The sequence below is a fragment of the Myiozetetes cayanensis genome, unplaced genomic scaffold, assembly GCF_022539395.1.
Source record: "Myiozetetes cayanensis isolate MyiCay16 unplaced genomic scaffold, myiCay2020 scf20-37, whole genome shotgun sequence".
In the NCBI taxonomy this organism is placed as follows: Eukaryota; Metazoa; Chordata; class Aves; order Passeriformes; family Tyrannidae; genus Myiozetetes; species Myiozetetes cayanensis.
In genome coordinates this window covers 15,882,296-15,909,234 of record NW_026087412.1, presented here as the reverse complement: position 1 = coordinate 15,909,234, position 26,939 = coordinate 15,882,296, and the positions used below count along the sequence as shown (strand labels likewise).

The 26,939-nt window shown below is 51.0% G+C and overlaps 1 protein-coding gene across 3 annotated transcripts; it reads right to left on the bottom strand.

Annotated features, from left to right (window-relative positions):
• Nucleotides 1–26,659, bottom strand: CUNH8orf33 (chromosome unknown C8orf33 homolog). Of its 3 annotated transcripts, XR_007629215.1 has the most exons (10): nt 26,467–26,659; nt 25,922–26,207; nt 23,343–23,480; nt 22,526–23,163; nt 21,010–21,097; nt 20,762–20,908; nt 19,914–20,641; nt 15,770–16,529; nt 755–802; nt 1–99 (listed from the first exon to the last, which is right to left on the bottom strand). XR_007629215.1 is itself a non-coding variant. In XM_050317710.1 (7 exons), exons 3-7 carry the CDS (start codon nt 23,407–23,409, stop codon nt 20,445–20,447), a joined length of 1,137 nt encoding a protein of 378 aa, XP_050173667.1. In that variant the 5' UTR covers nt 23,410–23,480; nt 25,922–26,234; nt 26,467–26,659; the 3' UTR covers nt 19,580–20,444. The 3 variants fall into 3 exon arrangements, 2 of the variants coding, with proteins under 2 accessions (XP_050173667.1, XP_050173666.1); XM_050317710.1 differs by lacking the exons at nt 1–99; nt 755–802; nt 15,770–16,529 and having other exon boundaries at nt 19,580–20,641; nt 25,922–26,234; XM_050317709.1 differs by lacking the exons at nt 1–99; nt 755–802; nt 15,770–16,529 and having other exon boundaries at nt 19,580–20,641.
• Between the last annotated feature and the right edge of the window lie 280 nt (nt 26,660–26,939).

Here is a 26,939-nt window from a genome sequence, read left to right as displayed (position 1 = left end):
CCCACCCACCAAACCCCTTGGTTCCCTCCAGGTCTCCTCCAGGAAGGATGCAATGGCACTAGTGCTGCAAGCTGCTGCCACACGCTGTGGATGCTGGAGCTGTCAGGGAACAGAAAGAAAAAGGGGATGAGACACAAGCAAAAGGGAACGAGGTCTGTCCTGCAAGAGTGGGATGTAGGCAGTGACTCTGCAAGGAGGAGGAGGAGCAGGAATAAACCCTGGCAGGCCATGCCCTGGTGGGAAGGCAAATGTCTACTCAGTGCCAGCATCACTTCAGGGCAGAGGACAACTGTGGCGGCACAGACCACTCTGGAATGCTGTCCAAGTGACTCTGGAAAGCTCTGAGCTCAGCAAAGCCTCTGCCAGCTCTGCAGCTCTCCCAGAGCTCTGGCTGTGACTTGGCAGCACCAAGAGAGTCCCAAGCTGGTGATCAGATCATACCCATGGAATCACCCAAACCGGGGCTGAGGTGGGAACCTGTGGGGTGGGCAGTGCAGGCAGGGGGTTCAGCCTCTGGCAGCTCCAGGCAGGGACAAGCTGGGCAAGAAGAGGCATGTAATGGGACTCCAAGCCAGTGGGACATGGAGTGCAGTGCAAAGCACAGCCTGAGGTTCAGGACCTGAGCCCAGCCCTCGTGCTCTGCAGTTCCTCGATCCATGGACATGGGGGATGGACAGGACTGTCAGCACAGGGTGTGGCCACCTCAGCTGACAGAGCCATATAAATGGGCAGAGGGTGCTGGAGGGACACTTACCATCCACTGCTCCAAGCAGAGTCAGTCTCAGGCTGAACTGCTTCAGGCCTGCAAGGAAAGAACCAAACCAAACCAGTCAGTCAGTGGGAGACAACAGCCACAACCTGCAGAAAGGAGACATAACAGTGGTGTCACTCTCGGAGGGAAGGACACACCAGGGCAGAGCAGTGGTCTCAGCCTGGTGGGACCTGCTGCTCACGGGCTGAGGACACAGCAGACCAGACCAACTTTGGGATAAACCAGTCCCAGAGCTCTTGACACGTTTATGGCTCCAGCCCAAATGCCCATCTTTGCACTGGTGCAAAGCCCCAAAGGCTGCAGTGCCCTGAGCTGGAGCTCACAGCAGGGAGCACTGACAGCACTGATGGGGGAGCAGCAGCTGCAGCAGATCAGTTGCCTGAGGCCCTTCCAGCACACAGGGCCTGGTGCCCACTCCTGAGGGACATCTCAGCTATGAAAGGCTGAGCCTGTCCAGGGAGTGCTTGAACAGAGTCCAAAGGGGGCTGACACATGCAGGGAACCCTTGGCACCAGGAAGCATGAGGTATTCTTGCTCTCAGCTGCATGTGGCCCTGACAGAAGAGAACACCTTCCTCTCTGCTCAGCAGTTCCTGGGAGATGGACTCTCTAAACCTGGTGCCTGGGGATCTGCCTGGTCCTGGACACCAGCTGAGAATCTCCACAGGGAGTGGCAGAGTTGGGCCCCAGGTCCCTGTTGAGGCCCAGGACACGGCTTTGCCAGCAGCAGCTCTCTGGGGAAGCAGGTCCCACTGATTCCCCTTCTCCCTGATGTGGTGGGCAGGGGTTGACACGATTCACCAGGGTCCCATGTCCATAAGGCAGGATCATCCCTCCTCCCTGCTCCCCATTTCCCTCTGAACCTCAGTTTCCAAGGAGAGGCCTCCAATTATAAATCTGCATGCTTTGCATGCCTGATGGAGGTTATTTCAGCTGCCAACAGAACCTGATGCTTGGGAACCCCCAGTCAGCCTAAAATTGCTGTGACAGAGCATTTGGTATGACCTCCCTCACAGAGCCCAAGCAAGGTTAAACCATGACAGCACATACAGAATATATACAGAATATATACAGAATACACAGAGTAATGTAACAGAGCCTATAACAACATACAATATCCTGGTATACTGCATGCAGCTCATGTGTATATATTATTTGTGACATATATGGGATACTTCACCATAAGTGTGCTTCTTCAACCATGCTTAATTCCATGAAACCAGCACAAACGTTAAACCTGTGCTGGAGAAGGTGGGAATGGGCAGGGGATGCTCTAGATAATGCACACACACAATCTACATGTGCACATATTCTCCTCTGTGCACTGTGCATCGTGCTGGGCACAGAGCACCACTCCAAGGTGTGAAACAAGCTCCCCCAAGCCATGGATTACAGGACCACTCTCAGACTGTGTGAGCATTCACCACTGAAATGAAGATGAAATAAAATCCCAAGCAGGTGCTTTTTAATGGCTGAAGAACACAAACCTCTTTCTTTCTTTTTCCATAAACCCTATGTCCCCTTTGTACTCCTCCTTTTCCTCCTCCTTGCCTGGCAGTAGGAGCCCACACTGAGTTTCCATAGGTGCCACTTCTCCCTTTCCTGTCACTTAGGCCACTTTGGAGCTGGTTGAGCCTGGACACGGCTGTTCAGCCCTGGTCCATTAGCAGGGCTCATTCTGGGCCTCTGAGCCTGCTGTGAAGTGGCTTAGCAATAGAAGGAAACCCTTTCCCCCTCACCCCAGGTGTAGCCCCCATGTCCCCACACGGTGAGTGAGGACAGCTCAGACAGTTGCTGCCCCAGGTCCTGCCTGGCACGGCCACTGCAGCCCATCAGGATGCTGGACATACCCTGGGCTCCACTGCCACCCACGGGCCACACTGGCAACATTTCCATGGAGGTTCCCAAGACAAGCACTGTGCCATCCCTCAGGCACACAGAAACCAGGTGAGTGATGGAAGCTGCTCTGCCAACACCCCAGCCAATTCAGATCACTCCCTTCACACAGGGAAGAAATGCTACCACCTCTTCCCCAGCTCTTCTCCACATGGATGGAGCTGCTGCCTCACACTAACATGGAAAATACCCCAGAACCACCTTGTGTTCCTTCACATCCCTATCTCCACAGCTCCCCCATCCCCAGCCCACTCCTGCCGCATGGGACACCTCCCGTGGGGAGCCACCAACACCACGAGGAGCTGCCAGCAGTTGTCCTCTCAGCCCAGCCCATTAAGAACATGGCTGAGCTGAGCAGAAAGAGCCAGGGGTGCAAGGAAAGACAGGAAAAAGAAGGCAGGGAGAGTGACAGCCACAATGATGCCCATGGAGAGTGGGGTTTACTGGGAACCCTCGTGGTACCTGCAGGACACAGACTGGAACTGTCCTCTTCTCTCCTGCAGGTCTGTGTCTGCTGTCTCCTGGAAGCAGGACAGACAGAGCTGTACCTCAGGGACAAGCTCCTTGCAGATGTCAGCAAGCCCTGAGGAGACTTCTGGGCAGTAGCTGCTGGTGGGTCTGAGCACTGTGGGCGGTCAGGAGCAGCATTCCTGAGCACTGGAGCTGGTGCAATGCTCCAGAACACCAGTGCTGCAGCCCATGGCCCTTCCTCAGCTGAAAATGCTTGATAAAACTGCTCAAGTTTGGTGCCTTTTTTAGGGTGGAGTGTATGGGAGCCCAGCACAGCTACCTCCTGCAGATGACAACTGCTGCACAGCGCCAGAGACCACCGTTCCTGCGCTCTCCCAGAGCTCAGGAGAGACCTCTCAGCCCGGGCTCACACCTGGCCCCACACACCATCAGGACAAGGCAGTCACTGGTTTCCAGCACAAACCTTGAAACAATGGTTCCCAGTGATTTCAGGGACATCCTCCTGGCCTCCCTCTCCTCCAGGCTGGCCAGCAGGGCTGCCCTTACACTGCATGAAGCCAGTGCATCCTCTTTCAATACCTTTCACAGGAACCACATCACCTGCTGCCTTTCCCACGCAGGTTCAGACAGCTCAGAAGAGCATAAAACCAAATGGCCAACCCCCAAATCCTTCCCCACTTGGAGAATTGGCTTCATCCCATCGCTGTTGAGTCCCTTCCGTGCAGCTGGTGCAGCTGGAAGCCCTGCCTCGTCACAGGGCCCATTGTGAACACACTGATTATGCTAAATATGTGTGCATTGAGCAGCATAAGAAGGTATATAAATAAGCTGTGGTATATAAATAAACTGTGGTTTCCAAATTTAAATCTGCAGGATGAGGAAGTTGGTAAAGCAGCTTTACCTGGGTGTGATATAACAGAGGAAACTAAAATTAGGAAGGCTTCCTTCCCTTCAGCACACTATGCTAAGTGCCAGCAGAGCTGGACAAATCAATTTTTGGCAATATATGTGTGGTAAAACAAAGCATGGATTTAATTATTTGGGTTTCTTTTCTTTTGTCAAAAATTCCTATCAGAGGTTGTGGGTAGAAGCAATAAAAGCTTCCAAGAGCCTCCACCAGGAGTAATTGCCCGTAATGTTTCGTGGAGGGCAGTTTTGGAACTGAAATTCTGGGCCCACTGGCTTCCCATGGGGAAAGGGCAGTTTGTAAGGGGAGAATGTTAAATTTGATTTGGAAATCCATTACATGTTTGCAAACCAGGCTGAGCAGCAAAAGCTTAGGGAAGGGATCCAGTGCCTGTGGAATGCCAGGCCAGTGGGAGCATCTTCTGCTTACTGACCCTGTTTCAGGGCTGTGCAGACACTGTTCAGGAGAACAACCCCTGGGCACTGGCCCTCATGAATCCAATGCCCAAAGACAGCTCTTGGCTTGATTTCCCTCTAGGTTTGCTTCCTACAAAAACCAGCTGCAGGGAAATGCCCACTTGCCTGGCAGATAATACTGAGAACTCAGAGCTGGACTCTGGGTGCTAAGAAGGACCCTGAATGTTTGGCTGGGACATTCCTGCAGGAGATGGCAAAGCCAGGAACACTGTTCCTGTCAGCCTTGGTTGAAATGGCAAAAGCAAATGCCTGCATGAGAGAAGGAGATTTCTGCAGCAATAATCTCCCAGTTTGGCTCAACTCACCAATCTCTTCCACAATATTCTCAGTGCCTCCATGAGGAGTGGTTTTTTCCTGTTCAGACACAAAGTAAGAGAAGAATAAGCACCTCAGGCAGGTGCACCTTGACCTGCCCTGGGGCTCTGAGACAGGAGACATTGAGGGGCTGGAGCGTGTGCAGGGAAGGGAACGGAGCTGGGAAGGGGCTGGAGCAGCAGGAGCAGCTGAGGGAGCTGGGGGGGCTCAGCCTGGAGAAAAGGAGGCTCAGGGGGGACCTTCTGGCTCTGCAACTCCCTGACAGGAGGGGGGAGCCGGGGGGGTCCAAGAGCTCTGTCTTGGCTCTGCTCCCAGGAAACAAGTGACAGGATGAGAAGAGCGAGCCTCAAGTTGTGCCAGGGGAGCTTTAGATTGGATATTGTGAAAACTTCACATAAAGGGCGGTCAGGCCGTGGCACAGCTGCCCAGGCCAGTGGTGGATCCCCATCCCTGGAGGGACTTAAAAGAGCTGTGGATGTGGCACCTGGGGACACGGTTTAGTGGTGGCCTTGGCCGTGCTGGGGAACGGTTGGGCTTGGTGATCTTGAAGGTCTTTTCCAACCTTAACGATTCCATGTTCTATGAATCTATGACTCTGGGGCTTTCCTGGTCATGGCTGGTGTTAACACCAGCACCACAGGGGCAGAACTGCCACCCCCCTGCTCTCAGCACCACCCCAGCTGTCCTCAGCCACTCCACCCAGCAGCGTGGTGTCCATGCCACCCAGCCCAAGTCCTTCAGTTATGCTGCTGTGAGCTAAGTCCTTCTCCTCAGGGTGTTTTTTCCCCCTAACTAAAACAGGTAACTTTCCTTAAACAATAACTGTGCCAGTTGGCACTGTTTGCTCCAGAGTTTGGGAAGAAGAGCAAGAACAGCACTGTTCATCCTTCTGATAAACACCACTGATGTGCACAGAGAAAGAGCAAAGAACAGTGCTGCCCCCAAACTGTAATGTTACAAGGGATATGTTTAGAATAAGCAAATATTAGAGATTTGTGTAGAAAAATGGACTAAACTCTAACAACATACATCCACTGGCACTCAAACCCAGTTAAACACACACCCTCCCCCTGCAGCTCCATCAGAGCTGCCTGAGGACACGTCCAGGTCTTCAGGAGCTGGACCTCACCCTCCTGCACCGAAAGAACAGATCCAGGAACCCCCTCACTTGGACCTGTAATGCCTGAGGAGGCTTTTCTAACTCCAGCTGAGCGATGAGTGCAAATACCTCAAAATGCAGATGGCATTTTCTAATCTGTTCAACTCAGCAGCCACAGTGTACCCAGAGAAAAGTGAATTCAAAAGGAGATGGGGTGAAATGATGTTATGAATTTCCTTAAGGGTTCAGAACACTGACTACTGCAGTCAGTGGAAACACTGACTACATTGATCCAAGGGTGCTGGAGTATTTTGTGCTTTGTTATTTGGGATAAAAACAAAGGAAATCACACTACAGAGTCCATGAAGTGGCACCAGATTTTAAATATTAAGAAAACTATTAAAGATAGAGAAAAAAAGCTATTAAAAATCATAATAAAGAACCCTTTTTATGATCATAAGGGGAAATTAAAAAAACCCTCTGATTTGATTTAATATAGGTGAAAGATATCACTTGCATAGTGATATACCCTTGTGTCCAGCCCCTGCTGGTGTCTTTTGTGCCCTCTGCTGTCGGTAGCTCCTTGCTGAGCCTCTTCTCCCACCAGGTTGGAATTCCCCAGCCCTTCCCTGCTCACCACAGGATCCAGCTCATGCCTTGGGTAGGAAGAAACTCAGTGCAGTGCACAAACCCTATTTTCCTCAACCACGAGATCCCCACTGGGCTTTCCCCCGTGCCTCCCATGTGCTGTACTCACCCTAATGGTGCCAAAAGCTGGCCAGTGAGGATGAGTCAGGGAGGAGAGCTGTGCTGGAGCGAGGGAAAGCACTGGGAGTCAGCTTGTAGGTCTGATGGCTGAAGTTTGCTTTGCTCCCTCTCAGTGAGTGAAGGCAACACTGATGTGCTGCCATCTGTCACCAGAGCCACACACCTGAACCACACACCGGGGACTGGGGGCACAGGAGACTCCTGAGCTCCCACACTGCTATTAAGTTGTATTGAATGGGTGGTTTAGATTGTTTTGCAAACCTATGGATTATGTTGAATGGGCTGAGTCCAGACTGCAGGTTGAAGGTAAAGGGATTCTCCCCCTCTACTCTGCCCTAGTGAGACCCCACCTGCAGTGCTGCCTCCAGCTCTGTAGTCCTCAGCACAAGAAGGGTGTGGACCTGTCAGACCAGGTCCAGAGGAGGCCATGGAGATGTTCTGTGGGCTGGAGCACCTCTGGTATGGAGCCAGGCTGGGAGAGCTGGGGGTGTCCAGTCTGGAGAGGGGAAGGCTCCAGGGAGACCTGAGAGCCCCTCCCAGGGCCTAAAGGGGGCTTATAAGAGAGGTAACTTTTTACATGAACAGACAGTGATAGGGCAAGGGGAATGTTTTTAAACTAAGAGAGGAGAGATTTAGATTGGGCATTAGGAGGAAATTGTTCCCTGTGAGGGTGGGGAGGCCCTGGCACAGGTTGCCCAGAGAAGCTGTGGCTGCCCCAGCCCTGGAAGTGTCCAAGGCCAGGCTGGAGGGGGCTTGGAGCAACCTGGGCTGGTGGAAGGTGCCCCTGTCCATGGGGCAAGACACAATTGGGTCACGGAAGGAGATGAATTTTCAGGTCCCTTCTGACCCAAATTTTTGTGTGATTCTCTGATTCTGTGCCTGGGCACTGGGGCTCCCAACAGCTGCTTTACATGTCAGGTCACCTCACAGACAAGGCTCTCCTGTGAGCAGGTACCCCTGGGTATGTGAAATGACCCCCTCTGAACTCAGAGGAGCTCCTGGGGCTCATAGTGGCACAAGGATTTGTGTTTCTTACTGGAGTGGCCAGTCTGAGCAGTTGAACAGGACCTGACCTTTCAGCTGGGAAAACTCCTGAGACCTCTCTGAAGACAAGACTTGCTGGGGACCTGCTATGTGGGCTCTTTGCTGAGCTCTGCCTGCCCTCCAGAGGCATATTTGAACTTTGTCACCCATCCAAGGGCTGTAAATCACCCAAAGAGATCACCTGAGCCACCCCTGGCTCATCTAGGCTTCACTTCACCCTCTGCCATCCAAACCATGATGACCTTCCAGCAGGTTAGGCCTGATCAGTGAGAGAGAACAAACAAAGGAATGGAAAAATACAGAACAGATGGGAAAATCCTATCCAGTTAGCTCCCAGACTGCACTTTCACAAGCCTTCCTTCTGGCAAAGGGGGGCTGTGACATTAATTTGACCTCTCTACTTTAAAGACTGCCAGGGGCTCCTGCCCTCAGCTGGGATATCTGAACTGGTCACACTGGCACAGTCCTGCATTCCTGGAGGGTGCTGTAACTCAACACTGCCCCGGTCAGGCAGTCCATGTTCTGCAGCAATCAGCCCTCAGGAGCAGGATCCAAGCCCCGGGGCTCCTGCTGGGAGCTGGGTGCCCATGAAGAGCCCTTGCAGAGGGCAGGTGGCAGCAGCAGGGGGTGATGCTTGGGCAGAGACGGGTTTCAAACAACAGACAGGTTTTCCAAGGTTTTTCCAAACAAGAGCTGTGGGTTTCCTGTGAAATGGTTCAGCAGGGATGCCCACAGCTTGAGGCCAGAAGCTGAACAAGAGCAGCCAGGAAGGAGGCCATGGAGATGCTCCAAGGCTGGAGCCCCTCTGCTCTGGAGCCAGGCTGGGAGAGCTGGGGGTATCCAGCCTGGAGGAGAGAAGGCTCAGGGGAGGCCTGAGAGCCCCTACCAGGGCCTAAAGGGGCTCCAAGAGAGCTGGAGAGGGACTGGGGACAAGGCCTCGAGGGACAGGACAAGGGGAAATGGCTTTAAGCTGAAAAAGGGTAGGTAGAGGTTAGGTATTACAAAGGAATTGTTCCCTGTGAGGGTGGGCAGGCCCTGGCACAGGTTGCCCAGAGAAGCTGTGGCTGCCCCAGCCCTGGAAGTGTCCAAGGCCAGGTTGGATGGGGCCCTGTGCAACCAAGGGTAAGCAGTGATTTGCTCCATCTTTCCTCAGACTTAGTCCAAGAGATGAACTCATTGCACCTGAGTGCTCCACCAGCCATGGGAGCCATGGCAAAAGTGTCCTGGGGGACATCAGGCCCAACATCGATGGGTGGGAAAAGGAGGGGATTGTCCTGCTCTGCTCTGACCTGGGGTGGCCTCACCTCCAGTCCTGGGGGCAGTTTGGGGCACCACAGTATAAAACAGACATTAAGGTATTAGAGAGTGTCCAAAGGAGGGCCACGAGGAGGGTGGAGGGGAAGCTGCATAAGGAAAGGCTGAGGGCATTTGGTTTGTTCAGTTGGAGGGGACTGAGGTCAGACCTCACCAGAGTCTTCAACATCCTCCCAAGGGGCAGCAGAGGGGCAGGTGCCAATTTCTTCACTCTTGTGACCAGGGACAGCCCCCAGGGAATGGTTGGATCTCAGCACAAGGTTCTTCCCCCAGAGGGTGGTTGGCACTGACCAGGCTCCCCAGGGCAGTGGGCACAGCCCCAAGGCTGCCAGAGCTCCAGGAGGGTTTGGACAACGCTCTCATGGACAGGGTGGGATTGTTGTGTCTGTGCAGGGCCAAGAGTTGGACTGAGGTGGGTCCCTTCCAACTCTGCATATTCTGTGATTCTGTGCAGTGACTCAGAACACCCTGAGAGTGATTTAAACCAACACCAGCTCTCCACACTTGCAGTGGGTTAAAAGCATCCTCATGACAGCTCCTGCAACTCTGCTGGGGAGCTTTACCAAAACCCACTTCTTTTATGATTCTCCTCACTGAGTTTCTTCCTAGTCACTTCTCACTGTTCCCCTGTCACCACTCCAGGCTTGCCCTGCTCTCTCCACCTGGCAATCCTCTGGAATTAACAACCCTGTCCCGGGTGTCCTTTACAGAGATGACCTTCAACCCTCTTTGTTCAGCCTGGAGAAGTTCAGTGAGCTACTCCTGACTTCCTCCTTCCACCCCCAAAATAACATCAACTCTCCCTGCTTGTTTCCCCAAAGAACCAACCATCTTCTTGAGTGCCCTCTTTCTCTTCCTTCCTCTTGATTCACCCAGTTCCATGAGCAAGTGCCACCCGACTAAAAATGCCTCATCACAAAGTCCCACGGTGATACCAAACGGGCAACACGTGCAGTACAGTCAGCTCATGAATAACCTGGAGGTTGAAACTTATTTGCACGATGTCCTGGAACAAATAAAATCCAGGGGCAGTGCTCTTGTAACCTTTTGAGAGCAAAGACCCATGGAAGGCCATAACTATCCATCTTTCGTCATTCCAATATTCCTACTGACATTCCTATTAATTTGTGACCTTACACCTTTCCTTTTATCTCTTTTAACCTGAGTCTTACATCCACTACTGAAATGGGAAATCAATTCAACAAACCTAAAAATGGAAATGTGTATAGGATGACAATATTGACTCACTTATTCTCTGAATATTCTTTTGTCAGCTTCTGGAAGCAAGTCCACAGAACCCTCCCACATGCTGCCTAACAAAGCACAAATGATTAAATGCATGTTCTTCTCTTGGTCCTCTTCAGTCTGTATGGATCCTCCTCTCTGAAGGTACGGGGTGGATCCACACACACATCTCCACTGCTGAGTGCTGGCTCACATCACAGACTGCTGGGATCCTTACAGAGCTTGTGGGTCACATCAGACCGTGACACAGTTAACTGTCCAGCCACCTGGCAGTTAAATCTTGCAAGAAAAAAAACCCATCCTAATCTTCTAGACTACAAGTATAGCTGTTACTTAACTGTCATCAGCTGCTGAGGTAAGAAAGAGATTCAAGAAGGAAATTCTCTACCTGTAAACAAATACTTGCTACTGATGATGGGCTCCAAACCTTTTGAATCTCTATCATTTTGCTGGAACACTCTGGGCTTTCTCAGCAGCAAGGAAAAGAGGGCAGAACCATCTCCTCGTGCTAAAAGAGAAAATCAGAAGCTCACCCTGCTTGGAATATACCTGATTAAAAGTCAGGGCTGAGGCACAAATGTGAAACTTCACATTCCAGATAAACATCCTGATATCTGCCTAAATGACTTCTCGGGGGTTGGTGTGTGCTGGAGGGCTGAGAGATTGGGAACAACTGGGGGCAATACAGAGTGGAGGACCTGGAGAGAAGCAGAGACTTCAAAAGAAACAGTGTTTTGTTTTTCCTGCACAAATGCTGAAATTTTCATGTGTTAAGAGGACATCCAGGTTTCTAGACAGAAACATTAAAAATCTGACTGGGTGTGTCCCTGGGCAAAAATGCTGCAGCTGACTGTGCACTGAGCAGAGGGGCTGGGCTGATCTCATCCTTCCCACCTCATCCCTTCTGTGGTTTTACAAGAGGCTACGTGGCATGAAGTTGTGTCAGGGTTGGAATTTAGGGAAAGGTTCTTCCCCCAGAGGGTGTTCAGGCACTGAACAGGCTCCCCAGGGCAGTGGTCATGGTCCCAAGACTGCCAGAGCTCCAGGAGCACTTGGACAGCACTCTGAGGGACAGGGTGGGATTGTTGGGGTGTCTGTGCAGGGCCAGGAGTTGGACTTGATGATCCTTGTGGGTCCCTTCCAACTCTATAATTCTACACATAGATCAGGAGCACCCTCAAACACTAATGTGGCAGACAGGTAATCCTTCCTGAGAGCAAATGATACCTTTGAGGCAGAGAAGCTGCACAGGTGTAACGACAGAGATCCTCTCTGCCTGCAAAACCACAGCTGCAACACAGGCCTGCAGAGCAGCAGGAGGGCAGGGCCCGAGGGGATTACAGAAACACCCTGACAGTATTACCTCAGGTAATGTCACTTAAGGTGTCTTTCACTGCAGCACGAGATCCACAGAGGTTTAACCATGTGACTGTCTTAGCCATCTGTGTAGTGCACAGGGCTGTGAGGGGCTGAAGAAGCAGACTGAACCAGGTGATAGACTGAGGGTGTAGAGGCCCTTGCCGCATAAATAAAATCAGCCAAAATCCACCAGGAATGCACTGCAGAAAGCCTGTTACTCTTGTCAGACCTGGAGGAGGCCCAGGGCTACAAGGAGTCAACCTTGTGTGGGAAAATAATCACTGCAACTCTGCCTGTTCTGCTTCACTCACATGAACGGTGGCTGTGCTGTCACTGACATGTCACCACAAGGATTTCCATGGGTATGACCCAGAGAAGCTGTGGCTGCCCCATCCCTGGAAGTGTCCAAGGCCAGGTTGGATGGGGGTTGGAGCAACCTGGTCATGTGGAAGGTGTCCCTGCCCATGGCAGGGGGTTGGAACAAGATGAGCTTCAAGGTCCCCTTCACCACAAACCGTCCTGTGACCCTGTGCCTCTCTGTTCAGGTTAAGGACAGCAGGAGGTTAACTGTGGGAAGCATTTGCAGCAGAGGCACTCCTGACCCATGGCAAACTCTGCATATCCAATTACAGGGCCAGCAGAGCCAGGCAAGCCACCATCAATCTCCCCAGCAGGCATTTCCCAGCCCCTGATGACAGACACTCCTTGGAAAGGACTCCCAACTGCCCCTCGGCTGGGGCATTGCTCTGACCTTTCCCCCGTGTGGCTCCAAGCTGGCACTGGGGGTTTTCTAAAACCAGGGCTACACTGAGGACTTCTACCCTCTGCCTTGTCCCAACAGGCACACGTGCTCTGCCACCCGTGGCATGTCCCACAGACTGGCTGGCAATCTATTTCTCCAGCGAGTGGGAGGCCCACGCCTCGCTGCCATCTGCCACCATTCACTGCTCATTGCTTCTGGAAACAACCCGAAAAATAACCCTGCTCTCATTAAATTTAATGAAGCAGGAAGCCCTCTGAGTGTGTTTTTCCCCAATAATCTGCTCACTGCTCTGTCACACCATCTTCACCCATCTTACCCCTCCTGCACTTCTGAATCCATTCATTTGCTCCTGTTTGGGCTGTAACAACTGGACTGCCCAGTTTCCATGAGAACACAGAATAAGTGGAAAATGGGGAAAATCTAGAAATCATTTTTAGATCATAATGTATAGCAACAAATAGGACTTCTAAAGAAAATATGCGTTCTACTCTACTAGGCAAGAGCTTAGATGAGTGACAAAAAAAATCCATAGCTCCTTCTAAACATCTGTTTTCATGACAGAACAGCTTCTTCCAGTGGAAAATGGTATAATGGAAGGAATCTAAATTGACAGCTGACCATGCCCAAAGTCCACTGAGAAAATCCAATGTCCCCTGAGAAATCTGCAACTAGTACTCTCTCTTGCCAATACTCATTACAGTACTCTGCATTTCCACAGATATTGCTCCAGTGTGGTGGTGGTGGTTTCTCCCTCCCTCACAGAGCTCTCTTCCCTGCACAGCAGTGCCTGCAGGCTGCTGGAGAACTGGGCAGGCACAGTAAGCAGAGATCCTGATGGGGCTGGATGAGAAGACTGGCACACTCACAGAAGAAGCTTTTGCTGCAACCCATCCTACCTCTGCTAGACAGCGATTTCACTTTCCAGAGTTCCTAACCTGGCCCATCCCAACAACCTACATCACCCCAGAAGAGAGACAAAGCTCTCAGAAGAAGGAAGAGAATGCTCTCCCCTCCATGAACAAGAGCTCCCAGAGCCCTTGGACATACCACACATCCTGACTCGGCGTCATCGCCCTCACCCCGTGTACCCGGGCACCACCCAAACACAGCTCCTGAAATTGTCCCAACTCCTGGCCTTTGCCTGGGCAGTAAACACCTGCCCCCCCTGCAGTTTTGGCGCTAACACCATGCCAAGCAAAGCTCAGGTTCCCCATTTCACTTCAGTGTCCTGACAAGTTTTTGGCAAGTGATTTTTTAGGTTTGTTTATGCAGTGACTTCTTTCTCACTGCTCCCAAAACACAAAATGAAGGACAGCGAGAGATTAGTTCTGCTGCTTTGCTTCTGCATGGTTACTGTTCAGCAAAGGAGCTCATATTAAAGTTTTCAACTGTCCTCATGAGGATCATCTGCTGCATCAAGTCTCTGAACACAAAGGCAAATGCAGGGCCCTGCACCTGGGGAGGAATAAGCCCAGGTTATTAACCCTGCCGGGCAGCAGCTCAGGGGAGAAGGTCCTGGGGGTTCCAGTGGACACTGTCCCTGACCAGCCCTGGGACTAGGGTGGGGGATCCTGGGCTGTGTGAGGGAGGGCATTTCCAGCAGGGAGGGGAGGGGATCCTGCCCCTCTGCTCAGCCTGGGGAGGCCCAGCTGGAGTGCCGTGTCCAGTGCTGGGCTGAGGGAGCTGGGGCTGCTCAGCCTGCAGAGGAGACACCGAGAGGGGACCTGCCCAGGGTGTGTCAGGGGCTGCAGGGAGGGGGCAGAGGATGGACCAGGCTCTGCTTGGGGACCCGGCTATGGGACATGAGGAACGGGCAGAAACTGCAACACGGGAAGTTTCATCTGAACACGAGGAAGAACTTTGCTCTGCACTGGAAGAGATTGCCCACACTATGGATATTCCAGAACCCTCTGGATGCAATCCTGTGCCATGTGCTCTGGGATTACTCTGCTTGAGCAGGGAGGTTGGACCAGGTGACCCACTGTGGTGCCTTCCAACCTGAACCATTCTGTGTGTGAAAACAGTGTACCCCCTTTTTCTAATCAAGTGAATGTTCCCTGAAGCTACCTAGCATTAGATTAAACTGTGTGAAAATAGTGATCACAGCACTTTTTCTCCCAAGTCTGTATTCTGCCGACACAATCATCTTTAAGCACAACAGAAAAATAAGCTAAGACTGTTATTTTGCATCATGATTCATTTCCATAACGAAAAATCATTGCTATTCTTTGATCTGTAGGAGATCTAATAGCACCTTCTTCAGCAAATGAAATTGGCCACTAAATAAATCTGAATTACTAAGTAAACTTGAATTACTCTTCCTGCCCATGTGCTCTGAATAACATTTTGTGTATCTGCCCCTTTGCCTTGAACAGACTGTACTGATTCCCTCAGATAGCTCAGGCATCTCCAGGAGACTTTAGAAGTTAAAATGCTCTGGCTCACTGTTCACAGCAGTGCCTTCCTCACCAAGAAGTCTCTCTTGATTCCTGGGCAGGGACCATCATTGACATCAGGGTCTCCTCTGCACTGAAGGCTTCGTGCTGGAGCTCCCACCTGACCCAGGACGTGCTCTGGGACACAGTGGGGCACTGGCACTGTGAGATCCATGTCTCAGGAATGAAGAATCTTAACAGCTGCTGGCATTAAGTAACACAGCCTCTGAGCTGCCACGAAAACTGTCATTTCAAGGGCAAACCTGATGTATTGCAATGAGATTCATGATAAAAATAAAAAGCCTTACATCACTTCAGCCCCTAAAAAAGGGCCTTGGCCAAGGCAAAGTAATTTTTGCAAGTCGCCAGTAGTGCCTTTTATGTTTACATAGTACACTGCATGATCATCATGCACAGAAGAAAAATTCCAGAAGTATTTCCCATGGCTCAATACCATGCAGTGACCTCTAGACAGGTGCCTGCAGAGCTCCTGTACCCTCCTGGGCCAGACCCTTGGCAAACTGGCGAAATGTTGCTGTATGGGGGGAAAGTGGGAGATTTAAAACAGCTGAAGAGCTGCACAGTAATTTATTCAAGTAAGAACTGATGCCCATTTCTATTTCTATGGGAAGGAGTCATTTACATCATGGCTACACACACAGATGCATGGGTGCCAATGCCAACATTTGCATCCTTCACGTGGAGCATTCACACCACACAGAGCTGTCTCTGGGTGAGTGCTTAATGTTGAATAAACAGTGCAAAAATAGGAAGGTATCACCTCCAAACACTTCCCTCCACCTCTCCCCCAGCCAACCTCATGGACTGTGCAATTCCTCAGGGTTCACTGCCTCAGCCAGGAGCTCGAGGTCTGGCTGAGTCTGACAGTCTTTCTAAGACTCATACCTGGACTTCTGTGTAGCCTGACAGGTGTTGTGAGTGCTCCTTAGTTTCTGACACAAAATCAGCACTTCTGTGATGTTGGAACTTCTGATCATGGTGGCCATCCCTTCTCCTGGCTTCTGTGTCAAACAAGACATTGTTTAGCCTCTCCAGATACTCCTCCAGCTCTTCCTGGGTGTGCTCCAGCTGTTTGCCCACATTACTGGGGGAAAAGGAAGAGGATGGTGGGGAGGGTTTGCTTTCCCTGTCCTTCCTGGCCTCTTCCAGATCCGGGTTTTGCTTCATGAGAACAAGCACGATGATCATCAGGATCAGGCAGAGATAAACCACCCAGACCTCTTCCATCTTGGTGGGGAGGTATCAGGAGCTGCTCGTGCCTTGATGCACTCACAGGGAAGAAGCCAAAAATGGACCAAAGCCAGCCAGGGGTCAGCACTCCCCAGCTGCCAGTGCCCACGGGAGGACTGGTACCAGTAATCAAACCACTGTGGGAAGGGATGTTAGACCTGGGTTTCCCAAAGCAGCGTCTTTCTTACAAACCTTCCACAGTCCTAAACATGAAAGCAGCACAAACAGCGAGCAGTAAAGAAATCTTAGGCAGCAGAAAGACACAAGATCATCTGTCACAGCTTCATATGATCTTAAAATAGCAGTATCTCCTCTTTTTCCTGCTATGGAGCTGCAGGGTCAATGCTCCTCACTCTTCGACCTTCTGCTACAGTGTTCCGGTTGTTGTGTTGCTTGAAGTACTAAGCTTTTCTTTCTAATTCAAAGAAAAGATAAATTAGGATCGGGGTTTCCCTACCCAAATGAAGATGATATTTAATCCTTTTGGGCGTGATTAATTGCTGAGCCCACCCTCAGAACTCTTTAAAATTTAAGTGAAACAAGGTAATATCAGTCACCTGAGTTACAGGATCAGCAGGACCAACTTGTTGGTTTTCTGTCTTTGCTGGTCTTGGGAGAGGGAGTCCCCCCAGAAGTGGCTGCTGAGACTCTGGAGTTAATTCCAGCTGCACTTTGTGGGGATCCCTTGGAAATCCTTCGTGGGCTGCTCCTTGGTAACTCTGCCCCCCAATTACTCAAAGAGGGGCGGCCCCGGGACCAATAAATGCATTTCCACTGACCCAGCCCAGGAGAAGGGGTTGGACAAATGTACTGATTAATGACCAGCATCCAGGATAACAGCCAAAATGCCAGCAGGGATGGGAGGGGGGAGGCTGGCCATTCCACTTGGAGGCAGGGTCTGTCTGGAATGGGATTGCTTTTCCTAACCTTTGCTCAGGGATCTATTTACAGAGGAGGGTGCCAAGCCCAAAAGGACCAGAGGTCACACCCCGGTTTCTGCTGCCTCTATGTGGAAACATTCTTGGCCTCCCCCTGCCACAGAAATAACCCTAAAATTCTTCACTGTGCTCCCCAAAGTGAGACGTTTCCCCTGCTTTACTGCAGTGAATGGTCTGAGACAGCTCACAGCGTTCCTCGATCCTGCTACTCATTTTAGAAGTGGCTCCTCAGTTTTAGTTTTTCGAGATCGATGCTATGCAGCAAGTCTGGCTCTAGAGGCACTGTGGTACTTCACATTCCCTGTTGCCTCGTCTTTTAACTCGCCCCTGAGGTCTCAGCCGTGCTGGAAGCTCCTGTAAGCAGTTTGCAGACCACAAGCCTGGGCCTGGCACTGCTGCCCGACATTTAGGTGGGCAGCCACCAAAGAGACACAGCATCCCAAATCCAGACACAGCATCCCAAATCCAGTCACCCCGCTGGCACCAAACTCAAATGCCCAAAGGCACAAAGCTGAGGAGAGGATGCAGAGACAGACAAATGGGCTCAATTTTCTACCAAACCTGAGCTACTTTTCCTCAAAGCAAGAACAGTGGAGCAGAGATGTCCAGGCAGATGAGAACATCTCCCTTCTCCCTCACTGCTGCACATCATCAATGCCTTGGGGCGTGGAACAAACCTCCAGCCACGGCTATTAGTCACCAGCAGAGCAAAGCCCTGACCCAAACCTGACACTGCTGCAACAAGAGACATCACTGAAACCCTAATCAGCACTGAAATCCTAAAGAAATACTAAAAGGGGAAAACACCATTAAAAAAAAAAAAAAAGTCATTAAGACTGCACTGTGGCCCCTCTAAAGGGGAAAGGATCGGTTGGAGCAGCCCACAGCACTCCCTAACTCCTAATAACATGGCTTGTTTCCTTTCAAACAAATGTAACACAGCAGAGATGCTTCAAGCATGATAAAGCTTAAAAATGAAGTACAGACTGCTGTAGTTTCAGATGCAAAATACCACAGTGTTGCCAGTTCAACACAAAATCATCAGTGAAGTAACTTGGGCACATCTGTAAAACTCAAGAGGCATCACCTTGGCTATGAGAACAGGGAGTGGACAGAGAGAGGCAAAATGCTTTGCCCAAGATCCCCAGGGCTGACTTGTGGAATGACCTGGAATGACACTCAGGGATTTGAGGGATCACCTTGATGAACATTTGCCTTCCCGCATACACATGTGTAAGTCCTCCAATAACAAAGCACAGGAGAAAGAACACAGGCTGCCTTTGTATAATAAATAATGGCCAGTCTTCGCGAGCGAAGATCCGGGGAAGGTCTTTCCACCTTCCAGCCTGCGCATTGGATTTTTTAGGTGAGACACAGTGTGCGCGGAACTGAGCCCACCCTTTAATCCTAAGGTTCATCTGCCGGGGCCAAGCGAGCTTGGACGGTGGCAGCGAGGTCCTTAGGACGTAGGTGGGTTGCCTTTAAGGGCTAACGAGCTCCACCTGCCCGGGAGTGTCCCTGACTGGGAATACAGGCTGCCTTTGTAGGTCAGCATTATCCAGACCTCTGGAAACCCACAGGAACTGCTCTCATATCAGAATGCATTTTTCTCTGACCTCTTTTTATCTGAAGATAAACTGCTGGGTCAGGTTACACCAAACACACACCTCATTGGTATCTTTACTCTAATTGTGAACGCCTAAGGAACAGCACAAGCACGAGGCAATTATATAAGAATGCTTCCCAGAATACTCCTGCAGCCTTCTGCAGCAAGGATTTTGTAATGTTTTAACAGCTCTAGCTTTACCTGAGACAGGACAAGGGAAAAAATAACCATTTCCCAGACATCTGCTGCACAACAAGCCAGGAAAGCAAACAGTTGTAGTTCCAAGGTCAAGAAAGGATGCTCTTTAGTCTCAGTAATGGCATGAAAACACTAAAAGTTTGATAAGGACGCAGCTTTTGTATGTTTAATATAAAATCCTGGAAACCAGAACTAAAAAAAAAAACTGTCTAAGGTTGTTCCACACAGTCAAAGCTGTGCTCCTTGGCAAATAAAATTGATTTCCAGTTTCTACCCACTGACTTCTAGAGGACACAAACTCATCTCTGCATATTTTTCCCTGTCATGCATGCTATCCAGGTTCAGTTTCCCAGACAGGAATTCTTTAAAATATTCTTGAAAAAAATAAAATATTCTTGCAGATGCCACCGCCTGCGTCAGGGCTTAGTAATAAAATTAATTTTTTGGAGCCAACATCAGGTTTTTTTAAAGCCTTTGCCAGCCAATATTTTCTACCATCTCTCAGCACTCCCTGGAATCTGCCCACACTCCCATTTCTCACTTCTCACACACTAACTGGGCCATAAAAGGGAGTACAGCACTGCTCCCCAGGGACACCTGATACCACGGAGCCTTTCACAGCACTTCTCTTCCTTCAGCTTTTGCAGGCTTGGTGGGAAGATTTTCTGTAGGAACATAGGAGATGGGTTCAGTGACTGAAGTAGTATGGAAACACTAGAGATACACATTCAAAAAGCCAACATTTAATACAAATCAAGTAGAAGAGAGTCTTTGGGCTCTGACAGTTCATTTCACCACCACCCAAGGTTGGCACGCAGGTGATTTCACCTGAGTCACTGGTGGTTGTAACTGGACTACTTACAAAGCAAACCTTATTCAAGAGCTGATTGTACACCCTTCCTAGCTGGCCAGAACCTGGCTCCAGCAACAAAAACCTTTCCCTGTCTGGAAACAACTGTCCTTACATCCCTAGGCTGGATTAAATCAGCATTTGCAGTTTTATTCTAAGTCTGTCCCTGCCACTTGAAAGAGATGAATCAGCAAAAATGGTTCTCACTCCCTCTCCCCCCAGACCCTGAGCTCCACTCCCTCCAGGTCAGTGATGGCATCGCTGCTGTTTGCTGATGTCAGAAGCTGCATTCACACAGACTCATAGAGTGGAAGCATCCAAATATCCACTGCTGGATCTTCATAGAAGTTGGATCTTCTTTCCAAACCATTCCCCTCTGTTTGCTAGGAAAGCTCTGTTCTATTTAAAAGCCACAGGAGAACCGGAAAATCTCACAGTATAAAAGACAGATTGTACAGTTCATGTCAATCCCACAGGAAGAAAACCAGCTCCTTTCACTGCTGACCCTTTCAAGGGTGCCTCTCTACAGTGTAAGCACAGAGGAGCACTATGCTGGCTGAGTCCTGGGGTCATATGGTACCAGGCAGATCTGGTTTAAACTTCTAGATAAGGCACTCTGGAACAGGATCCAGAGAATCACTGGTGTCATTGGCTACTGCACAGCACCTCTCCACCGTTCTGCACTTTACAGATCTGGCACAGGGTTTTTTTGCCATGGTTTTAGTCTAAGACACTTTCTCAGAAGAAATTAAAGCGAAATTCTTCCTTGGAAGCTGTGTCACTGAATAAGCCTGCATAAAGTGTCCTGGGGGCCTCTGAAGGGGATCCTGCTGAACCCTGGCTTTCCCTGCAAGCTCCCGAGCGCTTCCGGACGAACTGGCCGTTCTTCTTGAGGATGTTTCCCTTCACCTCCACGATCCTGGCAGCCTTTGCAGCTTAAAGAGGGGAGAAAAGAGCCGTCAGAGGTGTTGAGTGATCACCCCCCTCTGCAAAGCCATCCGCAGGGCAGGAGTGAGTCCCTTTCTTCTTCTCCTCACCATGAGAAGTTCTCCTACCTGTTTCCATGAGCTTCAGCTCCCTGCACAGCTCCTCCTGCATCTTCTTCCTGTAGTCTCCAAACATGGCTCTCATGAGCTGACGCTTCTTCACCAGGGGAGCCTTGTCACTGCGCAGCGTCCTGATGGCCCGCAGAGCGTCCTCAGCTGCAGCAAAGGAGGAACAACACGCAACTTAAGGCTTCCTGGTCCTGCTTTCCTGCCAGCCCTTCCCACAGGACACAGTTCGCCTTTCCTTGAATGCCTACCCTGCTTTGCAGTGGGTTTCTGTGTCTTCAAGCCAAGTTCCAGCTGTTGCACACACCAGTCCAGCTCCCTCTGCAGCTGCTCCTCTGACTGCCATCAGTGTGGGGCACAGGGAGCAAGAGGAAATAAGTCACCCAAAAATTAAAGCAGCAGTTGCTACACGAGATAAACGGGAACTGCATAAAGTCAGGACTATTCCCACCATCACGTGCCAGTGATCAGTTTACAGACTCCATGACATTTTCCCTCTAGTGTTTTTCATCAGATAAACTAAGAGCACTGCACAAATGTTTAGTTGCAACTCACTGCCTCTATTTGAAGGGTTTAATATGTGGCTGCCATTCAGAGGATGCTGTTTTCTGGAAAGCTGTTCAGTGCCTTTCCTCTGAAAGAAGTTGTCAAATACACTCACAGATGGGAGAAATGAGCATTAACAACAAAAAAACCCTACCCCCAGACCTGCATAAAATCAAAAAAAAGTGAACAACGGACAAATTTGTCAGCTCCTGTGTGCTTGCTAAACCAGAAATACATGAGGAGAAAGAAGCTGAAGCCCATGGAGATGGAGGAAGCCAAGTCCCACTGAGCAAAGCCAGCTGGCTAACTCAGCAGTGGGAAGGAAAACAGGGCTGCACCCTGGGACTGAAGCAATTGGTAACTGTTATGTACATGTAAACACAAAAGCCCTCACCTACAACAGTCTCCTTCCCAAGGACTGGAAGGGCTTTACCTCACTCACCTTCCAGTCTTCCTACCTCTCCTGAACTCAGCAGTGTTTATTGGTAGGATGGAATGTTCCAGAGGCAGGTGAACACTCAGTGCAACTTCCTTGTAGAATATTAAGAAAAGGAAGGTTTTGTGCAATCTTCTATTCCAGTATTGCTCAGTGGGCACTGTTTGGTAGTAATACCTACATCAGTGCTGAGAAGTAAAATAAAATGAAGACCCAGACCCTCAGCAGAATAGAAAACCTCAGGGTGTGCCTTAAGGGTGTGTTGACACATAACTTGCAACCTCAGTAGATTTCTGGGCCTTGCCCTACAGTGAGAACCTTCTGGGAAGCTCCTTGAGCTCCACCCCAGACCCCTGGCTGCACCAGGTGGCAGCTCTGTGCCTTGGTTTTGCTATTGCACTATGTGAGCAACTCATCCTGCCTGGCAACAGGACCAGGGCCTGGCTCAGCACCCACAGGCACTGACTGAGGGCAGTTACCTCCATTTCTTATTTTCCTTTTCTTAAGAAAACATGGCATCCATCTCCCCAGGATTAGCTGTCACAAGCCTAAACATGAAATGCTTCAGCACAAGTCTGAAGGACAGTTAACTCCCTTTCCACTAGTCAGGTTCCTCAGCTGTGCAGCAGAGAAAGCAAACAGCTGCTGGAAGAAGCACGCAGCAAACCTGGTCTTTCAGCTCTCATCTCAAGGCAGCATGCTAATTGTTCCTCTGTGCAAAGAGATAAAGTGCCTCTTTAGCTTAAGGTTTTATGATTTATGGGATCTCATCAATATTTAACTACCTGAGAGGTCTTCTCATCCTGATGGGAAGTATTTGTATTTTGACAGTTCTTAGCTTCTGTCTTTGCTTTCCTGCTTGTCTCAGTTTCTTCTGTCTCCTTTTTACTGACAGGTGGTTTTTGTTTCTTCTTCTTTTTCTTCTTCTGGGCAGCTCTGTCTCCTCTTGATTTCGCTGTCGCTGCCTCATCTGCAGGAGCAGTCTCTGCTTGGGGGATCTTTGATATGACATGGTTTCTGTCCTCTTTGGGTGCAGTCCCTGCAGCCTGACTCCCCTCAGGGTCCCGCACGGCTGCAGCCGGTTCAGCAGGCAGTGAAGGGTCTGTGTGTTGGCTTGATGGAAGTAGCTGGAGCTGAGGACAGTCTTCATCTGGGATGGCAAAGTTGAAAGCAAACTTGGGTTCTTGTCCAGAGGCAGCAAAGCTCAGGGTTCCATTCCAGCTCTCCTGCTCGGTGGCTGTGACAGCTCCACTGTCACCAGGGTCTGCTCCCGGGTCGGTCTCGGAAAGCGTAAAATCAAATCGGAAGCTGCTGCCAGATGATGTGAACAGCTCTGGCTTCACCTCAGGGCTTGGGTCAGACTGTTTCACACCATCTGCAGCCTGCCCACTGCTTGGCTGGACTTCCAGAGCAGATTTCACGCCTAGAAAAGACAAAGAGTATTGTTTCTATTGATACACCAGCTTCCTACCACATGGATGCCACTGCAGCTCCCTCTCTAAGACATTGCCCAGAGAGGTGACTCAATCAAAAGCTGCAACCTAAGAAATCTACAGAGAAGAATCAAATCTCACCATCCCCTGAGGGACATCTCAAGCTCACCTGCTTTCTCCATGCTCTCCTGATCCTCAGCCATCCTGAGACGATAATCCCCAAACACATCACTCATCGCTTGTTGCTTCTTTGCAAGAGGAGTCTCAGGGGAGCGCAGGGCCTTGAGAATGTGCTGAGTCTTCTCTACTGCACTCAGAAAAAATTCAAGAGAGACAAGAAACAGGTTATGTTGGGTCTTAAAATCCCCACTGTGGGATGCTGATGACTGAGTCTTCTCTGAATGTGCTCTGTATTCATATCACCTCTGACTAATCCACAACTGGCAGCTGGCTGAGAGGGAACTCCAAGTGCTTCCAGAAGACAAAATACTGTGAAAGGTTCTGGGGGGGAGGGAAGGGAATCTAACTGCTTATTACATATAGTCAGACTCTTACACTGCAGTAAGTGCACTGCACAGAAGTTACATAGGGCTCAGCAACTCTCTCCTCAAGGCAAAGACAAATCCCAGAGCCCAGCTCTGTGTTTCTTTTCTGAAAAACTGGAAAAAGTCTTATTAGAGCAAAAGCAGGACTTAAAAGCAGGATTCTTGCTTGGCTCTCATACAAACCAGCCTGACCACAAGAGGAATCCAAATTTTTTCTGTGTCAGAGCAAATTCTCTCAAAAACACAGCTGTTCCATGACAGTGGTCCCCAAGACCTCGGTTTGGGTACCCTACATATGGTCTGTAGTGTTTGTCTCACTCATTTCCAGCTACAAGACAGCCTGATGTGCTGCTGATGTATTGATTCCACTAGTACTGTGGAATGGGCATGTCCCACCTCCCCTGGCTGCAGTGCCCGACCACCTCTGGGGGAAGAACCTTCTCCTGATATCCAGCCTAACCCTCCCTTGACACAGCTCCAGAAGGTCCCTCGGGTCCTGTCCCTGGTCACACAGACCAGAGGTGGGAGCTGCCCCTCATGGGGAAGCTGCAGACCCTGGTTAGGTCTCCTCTCAGTCTCTTTTCCAGCTGAACAGACCAAGTGCCCTCAGCAGCTCCTCCTGTGGCTTCCCCTCCAGACCCTTCACCATCCTCATGTCCCTCCTTTGGACACTCTCTAACAGCTTTAGATCTTTTTTACACTGCAGCACCCAAAACTGCCCAAAATTGCAGGTGAGGCCGCCCCAGTGCAGAGCAGAGTGGGACAATCCCCTCCCTCACCCAGCTGGCAATGCTGGCCATGATGTGCCCTAGGACACAGTGGGATGTCTCTTCACAGCACTTGGGTGTCAGGGTCTGAGCACACGTGTACCCCTGTTTCGAGGGGCTGGTCCGGTTGCAGTCCAGGATCTCATGCAGACACTGCTGTAGTCAGATAACTCATGGATCCAGACCCTGAATTCCTGACTAGAGCTTGGATCTGCCTCCTCACCGCACACTCCTTCAGCACTGGGACTCCAGGCAGAGCTGGAGTACCATCAGCAGGACTGCCCTGCCCTCATGCCTCAGGTTCTGTGCAAAGGGGCTCCTTTCTGGCCAGGCCACTGCTTCTGCTGCCTCGTCCCTGTGCTCAGCTCCTGCCTCCCCTCCAGGAGCTGCCCTCCCTGCTGCTGAGCCTGGGGACCAGCACAGGAGACAGGTGTGACAAAATGGTCTGATCACAGAATAGTTTGGGTTGGATGGGACTTTAAAGCTCATTCACCCCCTGCCACGGGTAGGGACACCTTCGACCATGGTTGCTCCAAGCCGTGTCCAACCTGGCCTTGGACACTTCCAGGGCTGGGGCAGCCACAGCTTCTCTGGGCAACCTGTGCCAGGGCCTGCCCACCCTCACAGCCAAGAATTCCTTCCCAGTATCCCATCTCACCCTGCCCTCTGGCAGTGGGAAGCCATTCCCCCCTGTCCTGTCCCTCCAGGTCATTGTCCCCAGTCCCTCTCCAGCTCTCCTGGAGCCCTTTAGGCTCTGGCAGGGGCTCCGAGGTCTCCCTGGACCCTTCTCTTCTCCAGGTGAACCCCCCCAGCTCTCCCAGCCTTAATTCTCAGAGCCTGCTCAAGCATCGTGTGTGGACACATTTTAGTTACTGCTACACCCTCAGGTGAACCAGCAAACACTCATGGGCACCTTACAGAGGGTTCACATCCCTCCTCTAAAGGTTAAACAGTGGCCAGGAGCAGGAGCAGGACATGTGTCTGCATTTCTCTACAAGCTGGACTGATGAGATCAAACTGTGACCTCATGAAAAGTACTTTATAGGATTTTATCTTCCAGGTAATTTCTCCTTGGAACAAGCTTCACAAAAATAAACCTACTGGTGTTTAACGGCCAGACACACTGGCACAGTTAAGATGGAAAACAAAGGCAGAGCTGTAGCAGAACCAAACAGGCCACTGGATGGGAAAATGAAAACATGAGAAAGGATACAGAAAACAGAGAGAATGAACACTACAGGAAAGAAAGGTAAAGCTGCTTCCAGACAGACAGCCCTTAAAGTTCAATGCTTTAAGCTGTTTTGTATTTAGAACAAATCCCAAACGACAAAAGAACAGGGAACAGAAGAGAGAGAAGAAACAGAGAAACACCCAATCTGCTAAATCAGACCCGAGGCTGGAATATGGGATGTGTGGGCTGGGAAAAAGGAACGTACCTGGTTTAGGGGTGGCGTGAGGTGGAGATCTGCCTCCAGCTGCAAAACGCACCGCTTCAGCTCCTCCCGAAACACAACCTGGGGAGCCTCGGACAGGGGGTGGGGAAGGCAGAGTGTTTAAAAGAAGCACAAATCTTTCGTCTCCAGAACTGATTCCAAACGTGACTTTCTGAAGCCTGAGTTTCCTGAAGTCCTCTCCTCTCTCACAGAAGATCAGACCTGGCTTTTCCCCGGGCGTGTGCTGTGCCTCTGCTCATTCACCACCAGCAGCACCGGCACGCGTGTCCTGTGCGGAGAGCGCCAAGTGAGCCCCCTGCACCACAGAACTCACGGCAACAAATTCCTACTAGCAGGACCCCCCCCGGCACTCCTGGTAAGCCAGGACTTCCCACATATATTTTCCCCCCCCCCTTTTTCTCCTCCTACTCCTTTTTAAAGGCCCTCCCCCCCAAAATTTCTCATTTTCCCTGAAATTTATTACGGCACAATGTCTCCACAGGAGGAAACGTCCCTTTCGCACAGCTCTGGCAACCCACAGAATGTACCTTTAGGCCAAACACAAGCGCCCCGTGCTGTATTTTTAGGCCGCCCGCCTCCTGCTCAGCAGGTGGAAGCGAAGGGTTTGCATCCCACGGGGGGAAGGAAGGCACGGTCAGGACACGGAGGTGAGGGGGGCTGGGAAAGGCAGCGGCGCTGCTTTAACAGGGACCTTCGGGGCCCTCACCCGCTCCGCGCCGCCCCGGCCGCGCAGGAAGCGGCCCCGCCGCACCGCCCACCTCCGGTCACGGGAGCGTGTGGGCTGCGGGCCCGGCCCGCCCGCCCGGCCGGGAACCGACCCGGTGCCCGCCCGGGGCCTCCCCCGGCTCTGCCCGCCCCCCGGGCCGGTCCGCTGTGCGAGCCCTCAGCGCTCCGCGGGCCCGCTCCGGCCGGGAGGGACCGGGGGCAGTCCCGGCACAGCCCGGCCCGGGGGCGCCCAGCGCCCACCTTGGCAGCGCGTTTGTCCCTCGGGACTGCCCCC

Excerpts from the sequence above, each read along its gene's own strand:
- CUNH8orf33 (XM_050317710.1), bottom strand. The coding sequence starts at position 23,409 with ATGAGTGATGTGTTTGGGGATTATCGTCTCAGGATGGCTGAGGATCAG. Across the intron at positions 23,164-23,342 it reads GGAGAGCATGGAGAAAGCAG|GCGTGAAATCTGCTCTGGAA; the intron begins GTGAGCTTGAGA and ends TGTCTTTTCTAG. Across the intron at positions 20,642-20,761 it reads GCTGAAGCTCATGGAAACAG|CTGCAAAGGCTGCCAGGATC; the intron begins GTAGGAGAACTT and ends CCCCTCTTTAAG.